The sequence below is a fragment of the Schistocerca nitens genome, chromosome 2 (genome assembly GCF_023898315.1).
Source record: "Schistocerca nitens isolate TAMUIC-IGC-003100 chromosome 2, iqSchNite1.1, whole genome shotgun sequence".
Taxonomy (NCBI): domain Eukaryota; kingdom Metazoa; phylum Arthropoda; class Insecta; order Orthoptera; family Acrididae; genus Schistocerca; species Schistocerca nitens.
Genome location: NC_064615.1, coordinates 1,119,231,660 through 1,119,246,713, shown reverse-complemented (window position 1 = coordinate 1,119,246,713; position 15,054 = coordinate 1,119,231,660). Strand labels below are relative to the sequence as shown.

The 15,054-nt window shown below is 39.3% G+C and overlaps 1 protein-coding gene across 1 annotated transcript in view; it reads left to right on the top strand.

Annotated features, from left to right (window-relative positions):
• LOC126234806 (fatty acyl-CoA reductase 1-like) overlaps positions 1 to 1,928 on the top strand; it is a 215,054-nt gene extending 213,126 nt beyond the window's left edge. Inside the window, exon 9 of the mRNA XM_049943553.1 lies at positions 1,464 to 1,928. Within this exon, the coding sequence (XP_049799510.1) occupies positions 1,464 to 1,557 (94 nt within the window). The 3' untranslated portion in view covers positions 1,558 to 1,928. The remainder of the gene's footprint in view (positions 1 to 1,463) is intronic.
• The last annotated feature ends 13,126 nt before the right edge of the window (positions 1,929 to 15,054 follow it).

Sequence of the window (15,054 nt, the reverse complement as noted above, 5' to 3'; positions counted from 1 at the left end):
TCGTACTACTCATTTGGCGGACATTTCGTCAAATACTCGTAATGAAATGCTTAAGTTAAACAAGATGGAGTTGAAGGGCTTTAAATGTTCCATCAGCCTTAAGCAGCAACAATATTTACGTTCCATGGAATTCATTGATGTTTTCCACTACATTATGGAACATTTAAAGCTTTCTCAACTTCCGTCACGCTTATTTTTCAGTTTTTTATTGGAAAACAATCTGAGAAATTATAATAAATCAATAAATGCTGAATAATCACAGTTTATAACTTATCACTTCATGTAAATATCCTCCTGCAAAAGTATCTGTTTTCTTAATATGCTTATTATCTCAGGATCTGAAACATGTAATTACCTTAGCCGTTACAGAAGCTGTGCGAGAAAGTGTGAATTGCTGGTGCTGCGTTTGTTGTTGTGTTCCTTCTGCCATATAAGCGTATACACTCTAACACAAAAAGACGACATACCACGAAGGAATTAACTGAATAGAACGGAAATCGGTAGATATCATGTATGTGTACAAACAAACAAATAATTACAGTTCCTGAAGAATTGGATGATTTATTCAGGAGAAAGAGCTTCACAGACTAAGCATGTCAGTAACACGTTGGTCCACTTCTGGTCCCTAGGCAAGCAATTATTCGGCTTGGCACTGAATGATAAACTTGTTGGATGTTGTTCTGGGGGATATTGTGCCAAACTCTTTCCAATTGGCATGTTAGGTAGTCAAAATCTCATGTTCGTTAGAGGGTCCCGTCCTAACATTCTCAACTGGGGAGAGATCCAGTGACATTTCTGGTCAAGGCAAGGTTTGAGAACCACGAAGACAAGCGATAGAATCTCTCCCTGTGTGTACAGGGAATTATCTTCCTAAAACGTAAGCCTGGGATATCTTGCATGGAAGGGAAGGGAATATGGCATCGTATATCGTTAACATATATCTGTGGTTTAAGTGTGCCATGGATGACAACCAAAGAGGTCCTGCTATGAAATGAAATGGCTCCTCAGACTGTTACTCTTGGTTGTCGGGCCGTATGGTTGGGATAGTCAGGTTTGTATCACATCGCTGTCTGGAGCATATGCAGATATATCTTTGCTGGTCATCAGGGCTCAGTCCGAAGCAGAACTTATCACTGAAGGCAATTCTGTTCCAGTCAATGAGATTCCAGGCCGCAGACGTGTCTGGAGTCGTCCCAGATAGCCGTTGGATACCACCCTTATTGATGGCAGCTTGCAGTCAAAATGAGCCCCGTTCATAAATACTGGAAAATAATCGTGACTGAAGCCGGGAAAGTGTAATTTTATGAACATGATTTGTGTTTCGAAACAAATTCGTATTCTTCTATGTTTGACTGTGATATTCTATCAGTTACCTGGATGTTTGAAGACAGTACTGACCATATAGGTTATATTGTATGGCTGTATTACATTTAACAAAATGTGGTTATGTTTAACTATTTCAGGTTGACAGTTCTGCACTACACAACAGTTACCATACTGAGTTCGCTGCTGCTACTTGTGCTGTGGAGAATTATCCGTGTTCTGATAGAACTGTGACATGTACAGTGCCATACGGTTGCACCAACAAACTCTTGAGTAACTCTAAGCACGCCACTTCCATAGAGCCCATTGATAATTGTGCATCAGGTCCACACTCAAAGTAACTTTTGACCTCAATTCAGATCTATATAGATCTATTACAAGGTTATTGCTCTATTTATGCTGTCTTCATAGTCTAAATGTAAATCACCAAAACTCTGTTTGCACTAATATTATCTACATTCATTTAATTGTTCTTATTTCTGAAATTACTGTTACTATTTACTGTCAGGATGAGTTTAATACTAATTTTTAGGTTTTGAATTACTTACTAGATTATCTTTAATGTTGCTTGTCTTGATGTAACATATTTCCTCTTGAGATGTTCTAACAGAAGAAATAAAAGACGTATATAATACCAATTCAACTTCTTACAGAACTGTATGAATGCAGAGTCTCGCGGCGATAACATTGAATAAAATGCTCTCGGGTTTCCAACCGCGTCAATTGGTTAAAACTACACGGGCTTTCGGCCAAGCACTCCTTGACCATTGTCAAGTGTTATGACTGCCAGTGGGCTGTTGGTGTGACCTTATATACGCTAACTGCCGGCTGTGACGTCACTGGTGCCCGTGACATTGCCATATATGGCAATTTGGCTATGGTATCCCATCATATCAACGCCGCTGCCACCAGGAGGATATTTCGTCGTGCCAGCTTTGCATTATTACAAGAAAGGATTCACAACACAGGGCAACAGCTGGATGCAAATGGACGTGCTCTCATGGCCTTGCACCTGCAGTTATCAAGAACACTCACAGCTTTGGACTGGGAATGGGTCGACGCTGCTACGGTTTCTCAACAGACGTCAGCATAGAAACGAACTACAGAGAAGCAGAAAGGAAAGTTCGGCCGCCTTTCGCAACAACAACATTTGGCCACACGGACGCGAGAAATTAGACGAGTTTTTGGAACACCTCATTGGCATCAACAGTTATATCCAGTTCACCATGGAGCTGGAAAAAGATAATGCATTGAACTTCCTCGACGTCCTTGTTCACCGTAAACGAAATGGGTGCCTTGGCCACAGCGTCTACAGAAAACCCACCCACACAGACCTGTACCTGCACGCTACCAGCCATCATCATCCAGCACACAAGCGCACAGTATTGCAAACATTGGTGCATCGTGCAAGAGTAGTATCAGACGACGACAACCTTCACCATGAATTGAGCCACCTACGCAAGGTTTTCAGGAATAACGGCTACAGAACCCATCAAGTGAAAGAAGTGATTTCTGGGAAAGATCAGAATAAGACCAACGACGAAAAGCAGGAAAATAAACTTGCTTTGCTGCCATTATGTGGCTCTGTGTCGGGCATGATAAGCCGCCTGTTGAAAATACACAAGATAAAATCAGTCTTCAGGCCTCCAACGAAAATCCGTCAATTACTGAGACCAGTTAAAGGCACTGTAGGTCTCAGAACACCTGGAGTCTTCGAAATACCTTGTGAGTGTGGCCAGAAGTAAATCGGACAAACAGAGCGCACTGTGGAACAGCGCAGGAAAGAACATGAGAGGTGTTATCGCCTACGCTATCCAGAGAAATCTGCGTTAGCTGAGCATGTTTTAGAAAACGGTCACCACATAAAATTTGGCGATACCTCTGTCGTGGCTCGCACTAACGTCTTCTGGGACAATTTAATAAAGGAAGCTATTGAAATAAAAATTACCACAAACACCCTGAATAGAGACGGTTGCTTACAACTCAGCGCTGCGTGGGATCCAGCGATCGCGTGCTTGAAGAGGGCTCATCGAACGGCGACTCAAAACATGTCCATGTATGGCAATGTCACGGGCACCAGTGACGTCACAGGTGGCAGCTAGCGTATATAAGGGCGCACCAACAGCCCACTGGCAGTCATAACACTTGACAATGGTCAAGGAGTGCTTGGCCGAAAGCTCGCGTAATTTTAACCAATTGACGCGGTTGGAAACCCGAGAACATTTTATTCTTACAGAACTGATTTTTTGTTAAAATTTTCTTTCCTATTTTCGTTACAGCCTTTTCTGAAGCTCACTGTCTTCCAGTTCAGAATTAGTATATCAAATGAGACAACAGTTTCCTGCTTCGAAGTCAACGAATATATGCTGTAACAAATAACGTCTTGTGAAGCTCATGTACAGACCACAACTGACGACACAGCTCTTAAGTCACCCAAATATCCCAATTGTAGCCTTCTGATGTTTATTGTAGTACACCCTTCAAAATTATAGAGTTATTAATTCGTGAGTAAAATATAGGAATGCCAAACTACAGTTAAAACAGTAGGACATGAAATGAAAGGTATAGAACAGAAGACAGTGAGAGATTTGCAGCTTCTCCCCATATTATTCCATTTGTATATAGACTACACAGGAAATAGAACCAAGGCAAGATTTGGGAAACGAATCCTAACTCAGAGAGAAGAAAGAAAAATTCAAAACTTGCTTATGACACTACCGTTGTGCTACAGACCGCATGGGACTTGGAAGGTCATTTGGACAGAAAGAATTTTATCTTGAAATGAGCTTATGACTCAACAAAATTAAAATACAGTCAACACCAGCAACTGAATTAAACCATCTCTTATTCTGCTGTGTCCACACTATGTAGATATGGACAATGAACAATATAAATAAGAAATATAAGTGTAGGGTGCCATTAATCGCCATAAAGGTGTTATTAAAGTAATTATCTTCACTAAAAAGGAGATATTTCTTAAATACAGGATATCGATTTATGTACTGGGAAGCAGCGTCTGAAAACATTTGTTTGGCTTTTACAATTATATAGAAATTAAACATGGGCAATAGAAGCCCTAGAAATATGATTTTATGGGAGGATAGTGAAAATTAGACAAGTAGGTAGAGTATCTAATTAGGAGTAAGTTAATCAGTATCAGAGACTGTTTCAATGTAGAAGCATCGAAAAAACATATATAATTAATATATTGACATTATTAGAGGTAATCAACAAATAAAGTGTTGTTTCTTTGAATTTACTGTAGAAATTTGGCGCACTCTGTCAAGTATAGAATTATCCTGGGCTTCATCAACAATGAAAGTAATGACACACATCAAGGTAGCTAGAGCAGCTTTGCTCAACACCTTGTCATGATACATTGGTGTGTTGCAAATACTTGTCAGGTGGTTGACGATATTTCTGATGCCTTGTAATCCTCCACAGACAAAATATCTAGAAAATAGCAAATTTATTGCCACATAGTTTCTTAGAGTAGCCCAGCTGGCATGGCATCGCTCATCATTGTAAAATTTTTATGTCATAGTTATTTCATAACAAAAAATGTACCACATGTTCAATGTATTGGATGTTACTTATGTGTTTACTTCTTTGTATTTAGGGACAAATTCACATGTAAGGAGGGGTGCCATTAAATTATTGAAATTTTTTTTCTGTGGGTGAAGGGAAAAAAATGAAGAAATGCAGCTCAAGAGGCTATGCACCCACGTGTTTAAATGTGGTCATATGACTAATGTGGTGCTGCAATTCTGTGCAGCATTTTTAAAACTTTGTTTTAGTATAATGAACATACCATATACACAGCTACCAGATGTAGCGTAAACTACTGCTGTCACACTCATACCCATTTTTCCTGATGTCTCTGTGTTGTAACTTCTATGAACGAAAACGGTTATTCGCTGTGAACTAAACATGAACTGGACTTGTTTCCTACCTTTTAACTACATGTATCTCTGTTGTAATGGTGAACAATGCAAGTGGTGTAATAACAGAAACGCTATTTGACTAAATGTGTCACCAAAACTATCTGAAATTGTGTAACTATATATACATATTGCAATTAGATTTCATTAAATTAATTAGAAAACCAAAACTGTAAACTAAAGAAACTGTTCTGTGAAATTCTTTACTGTGCAGTGGACAGTGCTGTAATGTGTGATGATGATGACATGCAGTTCCAACACGCTAAACTAACAGAATACAAATGGTATGTAAAACTACAAAACTAATATTAAAAGAATAAATAACCATAATGTTTCCTTGAAAATGCCCTGCAAATTTATAGACTCAAAAGCAACAAAATTCTAAACACTTACTGATACACAAATGTAACTCTGCACTGCGAGAATAGCACTTCTGCAGATGAAATGCAATCTGAACTGAGCTTCACTTAAACTGAACCTAGTAGTAGTTTTAGAATATAAAGCTTAACTGTGAATGCTCTTAATGTCTTGGCTGTGATGTAACTTAACCTACCATATTTTCATGGCTTATTTGTGGCAGCAGAAACTCGGTGCTTCTCCAAGGTCTTGCAGCAGAAAACTAGCTGAAGCAAAGAAGACCTAGTATAGGGCAGTGCAAGGACTTGCAGCTCTTCTAAGCAGATCATGGTTTACTTTTAGCCATTGTGTTCCGCTCAGTGGAATGCTGCGACACACATAACCAGAAAATAAACTTTGTTTAGGAGGCAGTGTACAATTAAAACTAATTAAATTATTGAAAGAAAACTAACTTTTTAAAAACAATATGGTGGATACTGAAACTCATTCCTTGACAATTGTAATGATCTTTGCAAATCTTACTTTTTGTAATGATTATTACACTGCCACGAGATTAATTATTGAAATGGTAACGGAGTGGTAAATATATAACCGTTGAGAGCAAGCCATATGAACTGATGCCTTTGCTTAATCATGACAAAACAATGAAACTAATGAACCTTAACTAATAACCGAAAGTCCTAATAAAATGTTCCATTTTCCACACACATCATAAATTATGTGCAAGCAAGTGGTGTAGCAACAACAGTGTCTGAAAAATTTCACTTCTCCAATTAAACTCTATCAAAGCAAATTCCCAAAATTCAACATCCTCTGTGCCTTCATCTCTGTACTCTGCAAGCTATTTCCAGACAGCTCGCTAGAGTGCCCAACACTTGACTAACTCCCTAGCTGCTCTTAGAATGCTGTAGCAATGACAGTGCTACAGACAACTGAAGATCACTGTGCTTGTACTTAGAACTTCTGTCACATAGCATACTGACTATTGAAAACTTCTGTTTGAAAAATATTCAGAGTGTAAATACGAACTATGAAATCAAATGAAAATGTTGAACATACATCACCTTCCTGAACACAAAGATTATCTAGAAACCTTACATAACCTCCGCACTTGCCTGATTATAATTTGGCAGGATGTTGCTAGCAAACAGAAAACAGCATAAAACAAATTATACCAGAGAACTTCATAGATAAGTGATAAAATTAAATTTTAAAGTGAAATTCTGAATAAAAGTACAAGTAAAATGATTTTGACAGGTAAGAAATGATTATTACATTTCCGGTACATAACACAGTAGTAATGACATTAGACTCCTGTTACATGCATTATAAGAACACAAGGCATGATGTAGCCATTAAATATCTAAGAAAGAAAGAGACATAGAGAAATATGACACTTATTTAACAAAGGTAATAAAGGAGTCTGTCCTGCTTTGGGAGGAAGGTTAAAGTGCATCACAGAATCGTGGACACATGTCACACCAGTATACATCAAGATGATCCAAATATCACAATAAAGAATGAAATTAATAAAAAGAAGTACACATATGTGAATTAGAGGGCAGACACAGGAAGGCAGTTAGAAAGTCGTTAGTCATCAGTCAGTAACAATAAAATTCTTGAAATATCATCCTATACTAATAAAGAAAAGGATAAATGGTAAATATGTTACTCCAAAGTAAACTTAACTTACTGAGTAAATAGTGTTTAAATGCTGAAAAAGAGGTAACAAAACAGCCCATTTATATGTGGGTGGAATCAGAATGAATGATTGAAAAGTATCTCAGCTGAAGGTAGCAGTAAAGTAACCAACATTTTATTTTTGTGCACTGAACTTACAAAAATCCACATTACCTTCTTCACTTCTTATCACCTTTCTCCTAATTTATGTTATTATCATAGCTTCATATGTCTTGAGCTACATACATATTTGACTACTGCAGGATGAAAACTTCAACCTATTTCTTCAAACATTATCCTTACTTGATTAGAATATTTCTCCTGTCAATATCCCACTATACCACATTATTCATTTACCTCTATACCATTCATTTTGCTTTTACAAAACGACCCAACATTACACACAGCTATAAAACCTATGTAAATGGGATCTGTTTCTACACATTTCCTCTTACTACTCCACAGACATTAACATCAAAACACACCAAAGATCTTTTAAGTACCCTCTGTCAAATATTAAATTTGTCTATGACACTCATCAAAATGAAATTTTTTTACTCTCATCTGGTTTTTCTCCAGACTTAGAACATCATGTTTGCACACACTATAAAAGTTCAATATATATATAATTTCATTTTCATTAAATATTATTGTTCCTCAAATACTGAAAGAATGTTGTCACAAGCAATTATCTCTACATAATGATGTCTTACAATTTTAAGAGTTAAACAATGCCATGGCAAAAGACATAATCTGAAAGGGTTGAAAATCTCAAGTATTGCCAACATTATGAGAAAAGAACGTAATAAGCTTCCATATCTTCTTTGTTATTCTTCCCTGATGCAAATTTCAAAATCATTTTATCAGTTTCTTCTGTCATCTGAATGCTGTCCCTTTGCAGCATTCCTCAAAATACATCTTTCACTTTAACTTTCCTTGGAAATACATATCCCTTAAACATACAGAATCATTTCAGTACATAACAAAGCACTATCAACAAAATTCCATATTCTCTACAATGCATTGCAATTCATGTGGTTGAAAGTACAAGAGTAAAAATTATTGCAATGGACAACTCCTAAGAAAAAAAATAAATAAAAATTAGACAGTCGTTTGCAAGAGTGCAGGTACATACAAATAAACAAAAATATAAAATATTACAAATTTATTATTGCTGCACATCTCTTCCAAGTTTCATTTTAACTACCCACCTTCAATTTTTATGATACACAGCATCACAGTAATCATAGCTTTCCTTCATGGCTGCTTATTGCTTTACTAATCCCATTCATTCCTCTTGACTACATAATGGCGAGATCAGTAACACTTTCTGCCTAGGATATTCTCTACTTTTCTCCCCATGTTATCTTCCTGTTCTCTCTTTCAGTTTATCTAAGAATCCTGTTTTCACCATTTCACACCTTGCTATATGCATTTCATTGTTAACTATTTTTCTCACCTATTCCTTCTCCATTTCACTAATTATCTAATACTTTTTCTTACCATTGTTCATCAAAACTCATTGCTGATTATTGGATAAAGTACTCACTCTCAAATACACACATCAGCAAAACAGTCTCACATCTCGGTTACTCTCCTCCCCATTCCTATTATACTCCTTTACGTCCTTCCTATCTTCAATCATTACTTCTGTACAGCCACAAAATACTCAAAATTTTTTCTTATTAATGTTCAACTTACACAGCACATCACTAATTCAGTTAAAACTTTACTACACAACTATACCATTTTTGAATTTTATCCGTAGTCCCAGATTTCATACACAGAGCTTTCCTCAAATAATTATCTTATTCTTGTCGATTCCCAAAAAACTCATCTGTCACTATCATATTTTGTCACCATTTAGCAGGAGGTGTATGCTACTTTTATACAATACAGTCATAATGGGCTATAGCTACTCTATCTTTTCTCTGGATAGTTCAATAGCCGAAGAGAAGTTTTTGACAGATACAAAGGATTATATGATAGTAGTAAGCAGTGCAGAAAACTAATGGTAGAAACAGTGTTGCAACAGCTCAGGAGTTATACACAATACTGCACATGTCCATTGAAGAGCAATGAACACCTGAGCCCTAAATTTTCTTTTTCTTTTTTTTTGTGAAGACCTCGAAAAATTTTAGCTTTCAATTGTTTGAAACTGGAACTGTCATTCTTTGGTATGCACAAATACTCTTCATTGTGTTGCTTCAACTGTAGCTGCAAGAGGAATTTTGTTTCTGAGAATGTTAGGATACATGCCACAAATTTCTGTAGTCATTTGCATTTACCATATTTGAGGATTATGCTCATACACAGGAAAACCTTCTGTGATCTGAGAAAGGCTTTTGATTATGCTGACCACCATGCTTTGGTCTCCAAACTAGCATACTGTAGAATCTGCAGCAAAAGTTACAACTAAATCATATCTCAATAAAAGTAAGTAGGTGGTGAGTTCAGGAGATCACTTATCAGATACACTTTGTGTTCATCACGGAGTGCTGCAGAATTCAAAATTAGGGCCTCTCCTATTCCTGGTCCAAATAAATAACTTATGTGATAATACATATGTAAAGACATATATTATGCAGATTTTTTGTCTGTAAACTATGTATTTAAAGAACTTGTCAAAATATAAACTTGGTGAAAGAAAATGCAGCAACCTGGTTTGGTGCAAACAGTTTACTATTAAATGTGAATAAGACACAGTATATGTGGTTCAGTCTACCAAAGACAGTAAAAATGATACCTGTTCTACATAGGTGTTTCATGTCAGCTAGCTGTCAAGTATAGAAAAACAAAATGTTAAATTTTTAGGCATTAAGTGTAGTATACTTACTGAAGAGACTGATGTCATGTGTCCCTCTGAATACGTAAGGACAACATATTTTACGTTTTTCCCATCTGTTTTAAATTAGAGATTACTACTCTGGGAAAACAGCAAAAAAATTATGAAATTCTTGTAATTAAGGAGAAATCTGACGTTAGTGTAAAATTCCTCGGTTTAACAATTTAAAGAAATCTAAAATAGGACACACATGTTGAAAACCTAGGATGTAATTTGTATTAAAATATATTTGTAATTAATATGGTTAACAAGTTCTGCAAATACGCTGTTGGTCTAAAGACTGTGTACTATGCTATATTTTCCTCTCACCTGAATCACAGGCTAGACATTTTGGGAATAACAACCAAGCCAAATCTTAATAAGCTACTGCAACTTCAAAAAAGGGATATAAAAATCATGTGTGGAGCAAAATGTAAGGAATCATTCCTGGGTTTGTTTCCAAAAACTAGGGTGCTAACTGTAATAATCATATGCATCTCAAAGCAATATTACTTGTTAAGGGACTACAGCCCAACATTTGCTCTGATTTGTAGCAGTACAATACAAGAAATGAAGAAAAGTTTTACATCAGCAGCCTAGAACTCTATCAAAAGGGTCCACAATATGCAGGTTTACTGTTAGCCAATGCACTGCCCAATAAAGTTGTGACCCTACCCACAATGAAGCTTAACTTACAGCAAAAGAAATTCCTGTTACAAATCCTTTTTCACATTAGAACAATATTATACTTAGGTGCAGAATAAGAAGTGCTTCGCAAAGTATGTAAATAGTGTTAAGCTAACCATTTTATTTGTAACTAAACCATTTTGTTAATCAATTTCATATTCAGAAGAATGTATTATTGTGCTATGTATCTAATTCATTGCGTATGTATAAAAACAGGTTACAATTTTATTCGATTTTGAATAAAGCATTATATCATTATATCATTATCATTATGGCGGAATAATATCATTATCATTACGGCAGAAACCTTTTATTGTGGCACCATACACAATCATTAACCTGGCTCCAGGGAGGTAGGGTCCCCTTCCCTATTCCTCCACTGGAGTAATTCCTGTCTGGCACATCCACGTCGCGGGGGGGTGGGCATTCTACACTTCATTAGGCCAGAGTGATAAGATGGCTGAGTTCAGGCAGGAACCCAATCCCGTGGGATATAACACGGAACCCATGCCCAGGGTTACAGGAAGACCCTGATGGCAGCAGTGGTGGAAAAGAAAGACTTCAGAATGGGGTAGATGGCAGATGAGGGACCCTCCTTTCTAGGGATTAAATGAGAAGGGAACCACTGCCTTGTGATGGAGGAGAAACTCGAAAGGCTGAGGGAGACAACCCAACAGAAAATCCTTTCTTGTGTTAGGCCTAGCAAGCCAGTAGGAAAGACTTCATATATTGCCTTCAAAACACAGACGAGCCTCGGAACGAACCAGTCAGGATTTAACTCCACTGCTTCTTCAAGTACTGGTGCGAATGATGGGAGATCTGATGATATTCATCAGTACAAGAAGATGAAACCAAATGGACTAAAAAATAACCTAAATATTGACACCCTTAATATATTAATCCTCAATGGAAAAATGGAAGAAATTACAGATGTACTAACAGAGAGAAAGTTAGATATTTTGGGATTCAGCGAAACGAAGTGAAAGGGAAAATGTGAGAAGAATTTGAGAGGAGGAGGGAAGCTGTACTGGAGTGGGAATAAAAGCTTTGGAAGAAATGGTGTGGCAGTGATAATGAATAAGAATGTACAAAGCTTTATTGAAAGTGTGAGATATACGAAATGATAATTAAATGGGCACCCGAGCTGCAAACAGCCGTTGATGTACTTCATTGGGGACATGTTGAAAATGTGTGCCCCGACCGGGACTCGGACCTGGGATCTCCTGCTTACATGGCAGACGCTCTATCCATCTGAGCCACCGTGGGCACAGAAGATAGTGCGTCTGCAGGGACGTATCCCTTGCACGCTCTTTCGGGAACAGATACTACCGTCAGATATAGTTAAAATATGGCTTCCCGGCCATTGACCTTCTTGTGCGAATGCACACGCTATGCCCGAACTCGTACGGGACTTGGAAGATTAATCTGCCGCGAGTAATGAGTATGATGGGCAAACATCTATTAGGCGCTCTACGAATGTAGTGGTGTGGACATGATGGGAATGTGGATCTCTCGGGGAGCGTGCAAAGGATACGTCCTTGCAGACGCACTATCTTCTGTGCCCGCGGTGGCTCAGATGAACCCGGGATCTCCTGCTTACATGGCAGACGCCCTATCCGAGTCGCGGTCAGGGCACACATTTTCAACATGTCCCCAATGAAGTACATCAACGCCTGTTTGCAGCTAGGGTGTCCACTTAATTATCATTTCATTTCTAGCAAAGCTGCATGGATATCCACGGTAACTGTTCTTTCGGGAACAGATATTACCGTCATATACACTCCTGGAAATGGAAAAAAGAACACATTGACACCGGTGTGTCAGACCCACCATACTTGCTCCGGACACTGCGAGAGGGCTGTACAAGCAATGATCACATGCACGGCACAGCGGACACACCAGGACCCGCGGTGTTGGCCGTCGAATGGCGCTAGCTGCGCAGCATTTGTGCACCGCCGCCGTCAGTGTCAGCCAGTTTGCCGTGGCATACGGAGCTCCATCGCAGTCTTTAACACTGGTAGCATGCCGCGACAGCGTGGACGTGAACCGTATGTGCAGTTGACGGACTTTGAGCGAGGGCGTATAGTGGGCATGCGGGAGGCCGGGTGGACGTACCGCCGAATTGCTCAACACGTGGGGCGTGAGGTCTCCACAGTACATCGATGTTGTCGCCAGTGGTCGGCGGAAGGTGCACGTGCCCGTCGACCTGGGACCGGACCGCAGCGACGCACGGATGCACGCCAAGACCGTAGGATCCTACGCAGTGCCGTAGGGGACCGCACCGCCACTTCCCAGCAAATTAGGGACACTGTTGCTCCTGGGGTATCGGCGAGGACCATTCGCAACCGTCTCCATGAAGCTGGGCTACGGTCCCGCACACCGTTAGGCCGTCTTCCGCTCACGCCCCAACATCGTGCAGCCCGCCTCCAGTGGTGTCGCGACAGGCGTGAATGGAGGGACGAATGGAGACGTGTCGTCTTCAGCGATGAGAGTCGCTTCTGCCTTGGTGCCAATGATGGTCGTATACGTGTTTGGCGCCGTGCAGGTGAGCGCCACAATCAGGACTGCATACGACCGAGGCACACAGGGCCAACACCCGGCATCATGTTGTGGGGAGCGATCTCCTACACTGGCCGTACACCACTGGTGATCGTCGAGGGGACACTGAATAGTGCACGGTACATCCAAACCGTCATCGAACCCATCGTTCTACCATTCCTAGACCGGCAAGGGAACTTGCTGTTCCAACAGGACAATGCACGTCCGCATGTATCCCGTGCCACCCAACGTGCTCTAGAAGGTGTAAGTCAACTACCCTGGCCAGCAAGATCTCCGGATCTGTCCCCCGTTGAGCATGTTTGGGACTGGATGAAGCGTCGTCTCACGCGGTCTGCACGTCCAGCACGAACGCTGGTCCAACTGAGGCGCCAGGTGGAAATGGCATGGCAAGCCGTTCCACAGGACTACATCCAGCATCTCTACGATCGTCTCCATGGGAGAATAGCAGCCTGCATTGCTGCGAAATGTGGATATACACTGTACTAGTGCCGACATTGTGCATGCTCTGTTGCCTGTGTCTATGTGCCTGTGGTTGTGTCAGTGTGATCATGTGATGTATCTGACCCCAGGAATGTGTCAATAAAGTTTCCCCTTCCTGGGACAATGAATTCACGGTGTTCTTATTTCAATTTCCAGGAGTGTATATGTGAGATATATATTAGACAGGATCATAATCTTTAACCTGAGATTCCGAAAACAAACACTAAAAGTTATCCAGATTTATGTACCTCAAGTGGGGTGTAACGAAGAAGAGAAGATGGACTTTGAAAATTAGTTAGAGAACCGTATAGATAGTGCTAATATAGTGATGGGAGATTTTAATGGACAGGTAGGCAAAGACAGAAAGGGATTTGAGCAAGTGTTGGGATGTTTTGGATATGGAGGCAGAAATGAAGAAGGGGAAAGACTCCTGGATTTGTGCCAAAGGAATGGAATGAAAATAACATGACTTTCTCTCTTCATAAACCAGCTGTCTGATATCACCAGATCCAGTTTGGATGGAAGAACCAATTGTGTAATAGATTATAATCTAGTAGATAGTGAATGGGGAGAGAAAGTAACAAATGTGAAGGTAATTCCAAGAGTGAGCGCAGATGGAGACAATAGATTACTGGTGGTACAATGGAAAATGAATCAGTGTGTGAAAAATAGAAAACAGAAGAAAGTTACGAGGGTACGGGATTGGAAACTGAAGGAGAGTTAAAGTGCTGATAAGTATAGAGAATTAATCACACAAAAATTTCCAAAAGAAGTTTTCTGTGATGTATAAAAAGAATGGAGTTCATTCAGACACATTAGTCGAAGCAGCGCGAAACGTATGTGGTAGAACATCTGGAAAGTAAAAAGTAAGACAGGCAAGTTGGTGGGATGATATCAGAATCCAAGCAGTTAGAAGGAAAAATGTAGCATGAAGAGAGTGGTGGAAAACTAAAAATGATGAGGACCACAAAGGATGTATATAGGAAAAGAAGTGCAAACAAAATAGTGGAAACAGCAAAGAAAAAAAGCATGGGGAGAGTGTACAAAAAAACTTGAAGATGTGAAGAGCAATAAGAAAATGTTCTGCAAAATGATGAAAAATAAAAGGAAGGCTTCTGAAGTACCAGTAAAGATGGAAACAAAGTATGGTACTGTGATTGAAGATCCAAGTAATATAAAAGATCTCTGGAAAGAACATTTTAA